Below are 13,157 nucleotides of genomic sequence, written 5' to 3' on the forward strand. Positions count from 1 at the left end.
TCCCCCCATGTACAAATTATATTCATAAACGCATTTTGGTTTTTGAATGGGGCCATTTCTTCTAGGGATTTCTACGAAGGTATCATTGTGTATTGAAGATAACATATAGACATCTCTTCTGTCCCTCCACTTCACTGCCAAAATCTCCTTGTTCCGCAGGCTTGCCGTTTCTCCTTTCCTCAACCTCTTATTGACAAGACTTTGAGGAAAGCCCTTCCGGTTCCTTTTTATGGTTCCACATGCAGGCGTCTTCTTCCGGTGAAGGTTGTGGAACAGGGGCAGAGATGTGTAGAAGTTATCTACGTACAGGTGGTAGCCTTTTTCCAGTAGGGGGTATATCAGGTCCCAAACAATTTTCCCGCTTGATCCCAAGTAGTCCGGGCAATTAGGGGGTTGCAGCTGGGTGTCCTTCCCTTCGTACACTTTGAAGGCATACATGTACCCTGTGACTTGGTCACATAGTTTGTACACCTTCACCCCATAGCGGGCCCTTTTGCTGGGGATAAATTGCTTAATTTTAAGCCTGCCACTAAATTTCACAAGGGACTCATCCACACATATATGTTGGTCCGGGGTAAACAGCTGGGGGAATAATTCAGAAAAATAATTTAATATTGGCCGAATTTTGAAAAGCCTGTCATAATTTGGGTCATTTCGGGGAGGGCACTGGGTGTTATCATTAAAATGAAGGAACCTCATTATCATTTGGTATCTGGTTCTGGGCATTACCTTGGAGAAGATTGGCATGTGGTGGATGGGGAGGGTTGACCAATAGGAATTCAAGGTGTTTTTTTTGGTGAGTCCCATAGCAAATGTGAGGCCTAAAAAAACCTTCAACCCCTCCACCGTTAGGTCTCTCCACTCGTAGGGACGGGCATAATAGGACGTTGGGTTATTTAGAATAAATTGCTGTGCATAAAGGTTGCACTGGGCCACAATTGTTGACAGCATGTCCTCTAAAAATTAAATCAAAAAAATTGATTGGGGAAAAATTTTCCGTGTCCACCTGGACTCCTGGCTGGGCAGTGAAAGGGGGAATGTTGGCTTCTCCTGAATTAGGAGAAAGCCACAAGGGGTTTTGAAGGGCATAGGGAAGGCTGGCATGGGTCCTTGGCCTTTTTTGCGGAGGTACTGCGGTGCTGGTGGAAGGCACTGCGGTGCTGGTGGAAGGCACTGCGGTGCTGGTGGATGCCACTGCCTCCACACTAGAACGCCTTCGTTTGGCGGGCCGAATTTCTTCCTCCTCTGAGTCACTCAGTGTTCCACTACTGAGGACTGGCTCATAATTGACGTCCGACTCAGAATCGGAGTTTGAAATGGAATCCGAACAAGAGAGCTCCCCGTTGCTCTCGTCGGCCTGGGAAAGAATCTGGTATGCCTCCTCGGCGGAAAAAACTCTTTTGGACATGCTTGCTGGTGATGATGCGACTTCACAGGTGTGTGCTAAGCCGGCACTGATGAGGCGGTACTGATGAGCACAGATGGGCACTGAGGTGGCACAGAGGGGCACTGATGAGGTGGCACAGAGGGGCACTGATGAGGTGGAACAGATGTGCACTGATGAGGCGGTACTAATGAGGCTGCACAGATGTGCACTGATGAGGCTGCACAGATGTGCACCGATTACACAGATGGGCACTGATGAAGCGGCACAGATGGGCACTGATGAAGTGGCACAGATGGGCACTGATGAAGTGGCACAGATGGGCACTGATGAAGCGGCACAGATGGGCACTGATGAAGCTGCACAGATGGGCACTGATGAAGCTGCACAGATGGGCACTGATGAAGCTACACAAATAGGCACTGATTGATTGCACAGATGTGCACTGAGGCGGCACAGATATGCACTGATGAGGTGGCACTGATGAGATGGCACAGATGGGCACTGAGGTGGCACAGATGGGCACTGAGGTGGCACAGATGGGCACTGATGGGGCGGAACAGTTGAGCGCTGATTGATTGCACTGATGAGGTGGCACAGATGTGCACTTATGAGGTGGCACAGATGTGGCGGCACAGATGGGCACTGATGAGGCGGCACAGATGGGCACTTATGAGGTGGCACAGGTGGGCACCGATGAGGCAGCACAGATGGCCACTGATGAGGCGGCACAGATGTGCACTGATTGCACAGATGTGCACTGATTGGCACTGATTGGCACAGGTGGGCACCGATGAGGTGGCACAGATGGGCACAGATGAGGTGGCACAGGTGGGCACTGATGAGGTGGCACAGGTGGGCACTGATTGCAGATGTCTGGACACTGATCACCAATGGCACAGATGGGCACAGGTGGGCACAGGTGAGCACAGATTGGCACAGGTGGGCACAGGTGAGCACAGATTGGCACAGGTGGGCACTGATTGGCACAGGTGGTCACCGATTGGCACAGGTGGTCACTGACTGGCACAGATCCTGTTTGAGCACTGTTTGGGCACTGTTTGGGCACTTTTACAGCAAGTAAAACTGTGATAGAACTCACACAAGGCACAGATCGCTGCAGTATCCTCTCTCTCCTCACACGCGGTCTCTGTGTGAGGAGAGAGAGACGGCAATGAGAGATGATCTCATATGTTTACATTTGAGATCATCTCTCATTGGAACCGGCGATCGCGCTGTAAACGGCCGCTGTGATTGGCCGTTTACCGCGATCTGTGACTGGCTGTGTCCAAGGGACACGGCCAGCACAGAATTTCCCCGATGCGCGCACGTGAGCGCGCACAGGGAACGAGGAAAGGGGAGGACGTCATATGACGTCCTCCCGGAGATTGAGGTCCGCGCTGTAGCCGTCATTATGCTATGGCCCGGACCTCAAGTGGTTAAGCTCTGTTAGAGCAGCATTTAGAGTCTTCAGAAGAGTAAATGTATTATACAACCCCAATTCCAAAAAAGTGGGGACGCTGTGTAAAATCTACATAAAGACGGAATTAAATGATTTTTAAATCTCATAAACCCTTATTTATTCAAAATAGAAAACATATCAGATTTTTAAACTGAGAAAATGTAACATTTTAACCCCTTCCCCCAAAAGCATGTACCTTAAAAAGCTGCTGTTTTTCTTTTACATGCAGTGGAAGTGCCCCAACCCCCCCCCCCCCCACCTCCCACTGCCTTCCGCTGTCTTATCATAAGGATCAAGGACCAGAATGTCTCTGATCATCTCTGGTCTAAAAAAAACAGAAGTGACAAGTATTTTGTCACTTCCGGTTTCAGTCTATTATAAACAGATAAACAAATCGATCTTGGTGTGATCAGATATTTTAGGAGCAGAGGAGAGATCTGGAATCTACTTAACCTAGATGTCTCAGTTATGAGGACCTGTCACTTCCCATACTATTACAAGGGATGTTTTTCATCCTTTAACCTCTTCAGATCCGCACTATTGCCAAATGATGGCAACAGCGCGGACCTACATTGCCGGGACGACGTCTACTGACGTCGTCCCGTGCACGAGCGGCCTGCGCGCCCGGTGATCAGCGAGTCTATGAGACTCGCCTGATCACAGATCAGAGTAAGGGGTCAGTCCCAACCCCTTACCACATGATCAGCTGTCAGCCAATGACAGCTGATCATGTGATGTAAACAGAGCTGGTAATCGGCTATTTTTTCTCCTCGCGCTGACAGCGTGAGGAGGGAAAAAAAAGCTGATCACCGGCAGCCGTGAGAGGGACATCAGTCCCAATCACGGCGATCATCTGTGCCCCCTGCCAGTGACACAGCAATAGGCAGCAGTGCCGCCTACCAGTGCCCACCATCGTCACCCATCAGTGCCCACAGTGCCATCCATCAGTGTCCACAGTGCCACCCATCAGCGCCCACAGTGCCACCCATCAGCGCCCACATCAGTGCCACAACAACAGTGCTGCACATCAGTGCCACCTATCAGTGCCCATCAGTGTCACCTACAAGTGCCCATCAGTGCCCCCCCATCAGTGCCGCCCATCAGTGCCCCCCATCAGTGGTACATATCCGTGCCACCCATCAGCGCCCATCAGTGCCGCCTTATCTGTGCCCATCAGTACTGCCTTATCTGTCCTCATCAGTGCCGCCTTAACTGTGCCTATCAATGCCGCCTTAACTGTGCCCATCAGTGCAGCCTATCAGTGCCCACCAGTGCCACCTCATCAGCGCATATCAATGAAGGAGAAAAATTACCTGTTTGCAAAATTTTATAACAAACTATGAAACATGATTTTTTTTTTTCAAAATTTTCCATCTTTTTTTGTTTGTTTAGCTAAAAATAAAAATCCCAGCTGTGATTAAATACCACCAAAAGAAAGCTCTATTTGTGGGGAAAAAATGATAAAAATTTAATTTGGGTACAGTGTTGTATGACCGCGCAATTGTCATTCAAAGTGTGACAGCGCTGAAAGCTGAAAATTGGTCTGGGCAGAAGGGGGGTTTAAGTGCCCAGTAAGCAAGTGGTTAAGATAGCAATGAAGTTGATAAAAAAAACAAAAAAAAAAAACGGCATGGCTGAATTTGCATCCCACAGACATTGCATGTGATCGGCTCAGCAGCGAATCACATGCAATGTCTGACATCGCAGCAGTGGGAACCAGCTACCAAAGATCCATTGTCAGAATTTAAAATGTAATGGTAAATAATGTTGTTAATGTGGACAAAGGTAAAATGTTGATGACTGATCTGTCTGCATATTATATTTTAGGGACGCTTGGCTTTTGGAAATCATTACCAACCACAAACCTTATGTGTAAATTTTGATGATGCATTCCTCACATACACCACTAAGCCCCCATCAAGCCACCTGGACCAGTTCATGCACATACTGAAAGGCAAACTGGAGAATGTCAGGGTGATGCTAGTGCCCAGTCCAAGATATGTTGGCCTTCAAAATGACGAGTAAGCTTTTAATTAACTATTTTACTATAACTCTGTTTCACATTGGTCATGTTTTCTAAATGCATAGTTTGCTCTCTGTCTCCTTCTTTTTTGTTCTGCATGACTGCGTGAGTTAGCTTTAATGTGTATAAGTAAATTGTTTGTATGCTTGCACTTGCCATACTAATTGTGTGTAGGCTTCTATGGCTCCCAAATACAGTTGTGCTCATAAGATTACATAACCTGGCAGAATTTATGATTTTGTGTTCATTTTTCAGAGAATATGAATGATAACACAAAAACATTTCTTTCACTCATGTATAGAGTTTGGCTGAAGCCATGTATTGTCAATCAACTATGTTTACTCTTTTTAAATCATAATAGCAACAGAAACTACCCAAATGACCGAGATCAAAAGTTTACATACCCTGGTGATTTTGGCCTGATAACATGCACACAAGATGACACAAAGGAGTTTGAATGGCTATTAAAGCTAACCATCCTCACCTGTGATCTGTTTGCTTGTAATTAGTGTGTGTGTGTATAAAAGGTCAATGAGTTTCTAGACTCCTGACAGACCCTTGCATCTTTCATCCAGTGCTGCACTGACATTTCTGGATTCTGAGTCATGGGGAAAGCAAAAGAATTGTCAAATGATCTGCGGGAAAAGGTAGTTGAACTAAATAAAACAGGAAATAGATATAAAAAGATATCCAAGGAATTGAGAATGCCAATCAGCAGTGTTCAAACTCTAATCAAGAAGTGGAAAATGAGGGGTTCTGTTGAAACCAAACCACGGTCAGGTAGACCAACTAAAATTTCAGCCACAACTGCCAAGAAAATTGTTCAGGATGCAAAGAAAAAAACACAAATAACTTCGGGTGAAATACAGGACTCTCTGAAAACATGTGGTGTTGTTGTTTCAAGATGCACAATAAGGAGGCACTTGAAGAAAGATGGGCTGCATGGTGGCCAGAAGAAAGCCATTACTACGCAAATGCCACAAAGTATCCCACTTACAATATGCCAAACAGCACAGAGGCAAGCCTCAATCCATCTGGCACAAAGTAATTTGGAGTGATGAGACCAAAATTGAGCTTTTTGGCCACAACCATGATCGCTTAATTTGAAGAGGAGTCAACAAGGCCTATGATGAAAGGTACACCATTCCTACTGTGAAACACGGAGGTGCATCGCTGATGTTTTGGGAATGTGTGAGCTACAAAGGCACAGGAAATTTACCGGGGGAACATTTGCATTCATCAGCCAGGAAGCTGCACATGGGACGTCCTTGGACATTCCAACATGACAATGATCCAAAACACAAGTCCAAGTTGACCTGTCATTGGCTAAAGCAGAGTAAAGTGAAGGTTCTGGAGTGGCCATCTCGGTCTCAATAGCCACTCTGGGGAGATCTCAAACGTGCACTTTATGCAAGACAGCCCAAGAATTTACAGGAACTGGAGGCTTTTTGCCATGAGGAATGGCCAGCTTTACCATCTGAGAAGATAAAGAGCTTTATCCACAAATACCACAAAAGACTTCAAGCTGTCATTGATGTTAAAGGGGGTAATACACGGTATTAAGAACTGGGGTATGTAAACTTTTAATCAGGGCTATTTGGGAAGTTTCTGTTGTGATTATGATTTAAAAAGAGTAAACACGATTGATAATAAACACTAACCATGAGTGAAAGAAAAGTTTTTGTGTTATCATTCATATTCTCTGAAATATGGCCAAAAAATCATAAATTCTGCCAGGGTATGTAAATTTATGAGCACAACTGTAATCGCATACAATTTTCTAGACTATATAATACCAGTTATAAACAAGTTCATAGTGCTAAAACACCAACCAAATCCAGTGGGAAAACTGTGTCTATACTATACTGGTGCCACTGGCATAACTGAAGCAGTGATTATGGGTGTATGAAACAACAGAACAAGGCAAGCAGACCCACTGTGTAGTATTCCATAGAGGATCTTCCAATCATAGCAGGCAAAAATTCATAGGATGTCCTGAACCACAAGCAAGATTACAGAATTGTGTCGATAATGGTGTAGGCAACCGACATCAGCAAAAATTCTGTAGTGCAGACAATCTTGATGATAATAGGCATATGATGCCTGCCAATGCACTCCAAATACATTCTGTAAAAGGTTGACCCCTTGTGTGGGGTTTACACTGGGATCCACAACAAACTGCTGTGTCCAGCTAGTAGGTCCAAAAACCACGTGAAACCAGTCAGTAGAATCAAATGAATCATGAAAACCTTCTTTATTAAACAATGAAAAATGAATCCAATTACAATGAAGAATGTTGGGGCACTTTAGGAGCGGTGTATACACCGCTCCTACAGCGCTGCAAAGATGCGGCTTGCAGGACTTTTTTTTACCGTCATGCCAGCGCACCGCTCCAGTGTGAAAGCATGCGGGCTTTCACACTGGAGTGAGAGGAGAGGCTCTTTACAGGCGCTATGCAGGCGCTATTTTTAGCGCTATAGCGCCTGTAAAGCGCCTCAGTGTGAAAGCAGTCTTAGAGAATTGGAAAAACCTGTAAAATCATGGCTTCCTCCTGACCAGGCTAATAAGCTTTTTCCCTTTTGAAAGGCAATTTACTAATAAAAGATGTAGAAGCTTCGGTCATCCACCTTAACAAACATATTACCAAAAACAAACAATTTGATGATGTTTTCACCTTTAGGGATTTTATTGATTATCAGTTGGATTGACTAGTTTGATCCAGGAATGAGTTTTCTGGTACAACTGTTTGTCATTTGTTGGCATGGACAGAATTGTTAATCTTTGTCTCCTCTCTTAAATGAGACTCCTCTATCTCTAAGGGTTAACCCTTGTGTCCTTGTTTTTGGAACCATTGTCTGATGCACTGTGTTTTAGCTGCAATAGTCTTGTAAGTAGCTAAGCTTGTGCCTCAGATGAGCGTAATGTTTGCTCAGATGTGTAGGGCGCTTTGGCTTTGTGTCTGGCACACCAGGGATGTGCCCACTCTTTAAAGGGTTAGTTCACCTTTGTTGGCCATTTTCCAAAAGATCTCTGTACATTCCAGCATCCCCAGCACATTACATACCACTCTTCTACTATTCAAATGGTTGCTTGTGTGACTATTCACACACATAAGTCTGTCTGAAAAAAACTCTTTGGTAACTGACCCCCCTCTGTCCTGCACAAGCCAGATATTGGAGGAGCATCTCCAGTAGCCACTCTGTGCTTCCACCCTTTCAGCGTGAGCCAGTGTGTTCTCTCAGTTGCTGCTGCGGCAGAGAGAGCACACTGTTTGAAAGGGTGTTCCTGATGCCTCTAGTGCTCGGTATGTGTGTGTGCCCAATGCAGTAAATCTTAGGATGGGGTGGAGGAATCCTGTTCTTCATCTACTACCATAGTAGTACCTCATAGATGATCAAAGTCTTCATTCCACTGAAGCCACAGATCTCAAAGTCAGGCATCCCCTGACTCATCTTCAGACCTCTGCATAAGAGGTACCTTTTCACTTTTACACATGCAAGGTTGTTTGTACACCTTGCTGAGTTTTCTTACAGGTTTATTTCCTAGCAGTTCTGACTCCCAGATTTCCCCTTGTAACCCCACTATTAAACTTTGAATCATGCATCTTTATTTAACTGGCTTTTTCTGGCATTACTATACTCCATTGTGTATTTTTCCCGCTTCAAGCACTGCCCCCCTCCCCCCCCCAAATATGCCCCATTTGGCATGTCTTTTTTTGGGGGGGGGGGAAGAACGTGTAGCTAGTTTTGACAGGTACTTCCTCCCACTTCTGCTCGGCCACCTAGGCGGCTCAAGCGGAAGTTCTCCTCTCCCCCTCCCTCCTTGCATTCTTCTGGGACACATCACAGGTCCTAGAAGATTGTCCGACCAATGGGGAGGTACTGTGTGACTCGCACATGCGCAGTGCACACCTGGCTGTGAAGCCGCAAGCTGTCACAGCCGGGTGCCCACACTTGCAATGCCGGTGCTGCAGAGAGGCAAGGAAGAGAAGCGAGGGTACGGGCGACCGCATCGCTGGACCGTGGGACACGTGAGTGTGTTTATTAAATAAAGTCAGCAGCTACACTTTTTGTAGCTGCTGACTTTTAATAAACACAAAAATGAGTGGAACTCTGCTTAAAGTTCCCTGCACCCGGGGATCTCAGATTTTTACCCTGGTAGAAATGTATCTTCGAGAATGGTATCCCATTCAATCCCATGCTCCACTTTTAAAGTGAAGTTCATATCATTATCTTAGGTTATCTTGCATTAATTGTGATGCTTGTCTTGCTTCAAGATCTATCCTTCTCTGTATAGATTTTGTGACTTAGGCAGGCCATACACAGTGCATTTCTTTCCTGCAACCATGATTTGCAGGAAAGAAATTGGCACAATGCCCCCATTAACACAGACAGTGCAATTTTCTGCTTCTGGGGGGGGGGGGGGGGGGCTCCTTGTGCTAAGAGGCACACTGATGGGCACATTTTGTTGTGCCCATAAGAGTGCCCCTTAACATAAATTGTGCCCATCAGGGTGCCCCATAACATGAAATGTGCCCATCAGCATGCCCCTTAACATAAAATGTGCCCATCAGCATGCTACTTATTTTATGTTAAGGATCATTCTGTTGGGCACATTTTATGTTAAGAGGCACTCTGATGGGTATATTTTATGTTAAGGGGCACTCTGATGGGCATATTTTATTTTAAGAGCAACAACGATGGGCACATTTTATGTTAAGGGGCACGCAGATGGGCACGTTTTGTTGTGCTCATCAGAGTGCCCCATTACATAAATTGTGCCCATCAGAGTGCCCCTTATCAGAAATTGTGCCCATCAGCATGCCCCTCATTTTATGTGAAGGGACATGCTGATAGGCACATTTTATGTTAAGGGACATGCCGATGGGCAAATTTTATGTTAAGTGGCACGCTGATGGGCACAACAAAATTTACCCATCAGAGTGCCCCCTAACATAAAATAAGGGTCATGCTGATGGGCACATTTTATTTTAAGGAGACATACTGATGGGCACACGCTGTTGGGCACATCTTGTGTTAAGGGGGTACTCTGACGGGGACACCTGAAGTGATAGGGACACCTGATGTAAGGGGGCGCTCTGATGGGGAACCCTGATGTAAAGGGGCACTCTAAAGGGCACCCCTGAGGTAAAGGGACGCTGTAATGGGGACCCCTGATGTAAAGGGACACCTGATGTATGGGGGCACTGTGATGGGGACACCTGATGTAAGGGGGCACTGTGATGGGGACACCTGATGTAAGGGGGCACTGTAATGGGGATACCTGATGTAAGGGGGCACTGTGATGGGGACACCTGATGTAAGGGGGCACTGTGATGGGGACACCTGATGTAAGGGGGCACTGTGATGGGGACACCTGATGTAAGGGGGCACTGTGATGGGGACACCTGATGTAAGGGGGCACTGTGATGAGGATACCTGATGTAAGGGGGCACTGTGATGGGGACACCTGATGTAAGGGGAAACTGTGATGGGAACACCTGATGTAATGTGGCGCTGTGATGGGCACACCTGATGTAAAGGGGCACTCTGATGGACATATTTAATGTAAAGGAACACTTGGATGGGGACACCTGATGTAAAGGGACACGCTGATGACGGCACCTACTGTAAGGGGACACTCTGATAGGGACAAATAATGTAAGGGGGCACACTGATGGGAAACGCCAGATGTAAGGGAGCCTTCTGAGGAAGAAACCTGATGGGAATACCTAGTATAAGGGGGTACCCCGACGGTGGCAACTGATTTATGGGTGTAGTCTGATGGGGACACCCAATGTAATTAATTACTCTGGTAGGGGTACCTGATGTAAGGGGAAACCCTATTGGGGACATTTACATTCACAGAGTATTACCAGAGCGCCTGGAGGAAACCGTAAGAAAAGCGCCAGAGAGCACGGCTTGCGCCAAAAAAGGGAAGAAAGACGCGTACAATCGTTAATGGCACAGACTTGTGATTCGGACCGCGGCCGTAAATTTTTTTTTTGTGACCGGACCGCCTTGAATTTTAATTCACTACCCCTGTTCTAATGAATGAAAATCTAAATAAATAAAATCTGTGATATGTAACGTCACATATAATGCACATCAAACTGAAAATTAGACATAAAAATGACTGCAAACTTTGCAGGGATGGTGGAATCCTCGCCTACAGATATTTGGCAGTGGATGGTTTCCACTGCTTATCAGGGCAGCCTTATCAGTGCTTCTTTATCAGTGTCCATCAGTGCAGCTTATCAGTGCCCATAAGTGCAGCCTCTTTAGTGCCACCGCTGTGCCCATCAGTGCAGCTCATCAGTGCAGCTCATCAGTGCCACCTCATTGCCCATCAGTGCAGCCTTCTCAGTGCCATTAGGGGTGGTGACTGGCATGCTGGTAGAGAGCAGAGGAGGAGGACACCACCTCCATGGGCGGTACAGACCGGGGTTCTGTGAGACCCCTCTGCCCACTACAGCAAGTAGGGACTAAAGTACAACTCCCTGCTTGCTGGAGCAAACTACAAATGGGAAGTGCCAAGACCGGTGGTTCGGAATACAGGAAGAATAGCAGCCACCGGTCTTACATACAGGAACTGACAGGACAGTAACATTTTTTTTAAATGCCGTTGTGTACCTTATTTCATAGCTCTCACGTGACCAGCCGCCTCTGACCTCTCTTGATCTTACAGCTAGAGCGGGCGGGGCTGAGAAACACCTGCTGACACCAGCCAGAAGGAGGAGAGGAGAAAGGCGGCCAGTCAAGTGAGCGCTGAACAGCGCTATGAAATGATGTACACAGCGGCATGTACACCAAAAAAAAAAAACACATACACTGGGGACATTATTTAATATAGCAGAGAGGACTGTAGGAATATCATTGCATTGTGATAACAGCAGGAGGGGAGCAGATCGGCACTGACACCGCTGACAGGTATGCAGGGAGGGGGGGCGAGAGGAGCACAGAGGAGAACTGCCGATGACAAAGGCACGTAAACTGACCACGGTATCAGGGCTCAACAGCCGTGATAAACTGTGGTCAGTTTACAGGGGGAGGGCAGGATCAGCCCGAAATTTCAGGTGATACAAGGGGCCAAATTACACAGCACAAGCACTGTGCTGTATAACATGCTACCACTTTTAAGACCGAGTACAAGTACTGATACTTTTTTTCAAGTACTCACCGATACCGATTACCGATACTTTTTTTTAATGTCACGTGACAGTGTTTTTTGGGGATTTTTTTTTTTGTTTTTTTCTTACAATGCTTTCTTTTTTTTAGGGAGGGAGGGGGTGGATGTTGTCTGTGTGTTTTTTATTTTAATTTTTATTATTTTTTACAAGTTTTTTTTTTTTTATTATTATTTATTGCAATGCTTTTTTTTTTTTTTTTTGTGGGCTTTGTGAGATATCAGGGGTCTTAATAGACCCCTGAAATCTCCCCCTTGAGACAGAGAAAAAGACAGAGGATAGAGATTCCCCAGTTCCTTTCTCTGCAGCCTCAGCTGCACTGAAAATGAATGGAGAGAAGACAGCGGCTCCTCTCCATTCATAAACTGAGACATCGTAATCACAGGAGATTATAATGTTTCAGTTATGTGAATGGACAGAGTCAGCTGACTCTGTCCATACAATAAAGGAAGGAGGAGGACATGGAGAGGTAGAGCAGAACGGAGGGGGACATGGAGGAAAACTGGAGGGGGACAGCAGCAGAACGGCGGGGGACACAGAGGAAGAAAGGAGGGGGACAGCAGCAGAGCGGCGGGGGACACGGAGGAAGAAAGGAGGGGGACAGCAGCAGAACGGCAGGGGACACGGAGGAAGAACGGAGGGGGACAGCAGCAGAACGGAAGGGGCATGGAGGGGGACTAGAGGAGGATGCGGTGACAGTCAGCGGTGATCGTGTGTGGGGGAGTTACAAGCACCGATCACCGCTGTATAGATTTCACTAAAGCAGCTGAAAGGGGGGGGAGAAGCTTGTAACTCCCCCACTCACCGATCACCGCTGACTGTCCAGGTATCAGGTGAAGTATCGGGAGAATTTGCCCGAGTACAAGTCTTTGGGCAAATGCTTGGTATCGGTGCCGATACCGTTACTAGTATCGATATCGGGACAACCCTACTTTAGAGGAACAGGATCCCTTTTTTTTAGGCTAACAAACGATTTAACGACCAAGGAAGCGGCTTCTGTTTGATCTGCAACTGCCATGGTGCTGAACATGTGATCAGTTATGACACCAGTCATTTGATGGTTTGACAGTTTCGTTGAGGATACGAGCAAATGTGACAGTTA

At 46.4% G+C, this 13,157-nt stretch overlaps 1 protein-coding gene across 1 annotated transcript in view; it reads left to right on the plus strand.

The window, feature by feature from the left end:
- BLTP1 (bridge-like lipid transfer protein family member 1) overlaps positions 1-13,157 on the plus strand; it is a gene marked incomplete in the record, with an annotated part of 561,636 nt that overhangs the window by 127,669 nt on the left and 420,810 nt on the right. Inside the window, 1 exon segment of the mRNA XM_073603515.1 lies at positions 4,674-4,867. Coding sequence (XP_073459616.1) covers positions 4,674-4,867 — 194 coding nt within the window.

The sequence above is a fragment of the Aquarana catesbeiana genome, linkage group LG01 (assembly GCF_042186555.1).
Source record: "Aquarana catesbeiana isolate 2022-GZ linkage group LG01, ASM4218655v1, whole genome shotgun sequence".
In the NCBI taxonomy this organism is placed as follows: Eukaryota; Metazoa; Chordata; class Amphibia; order Anura; family Ranidae; genus Aquarana; species Aquarana catesbeiana.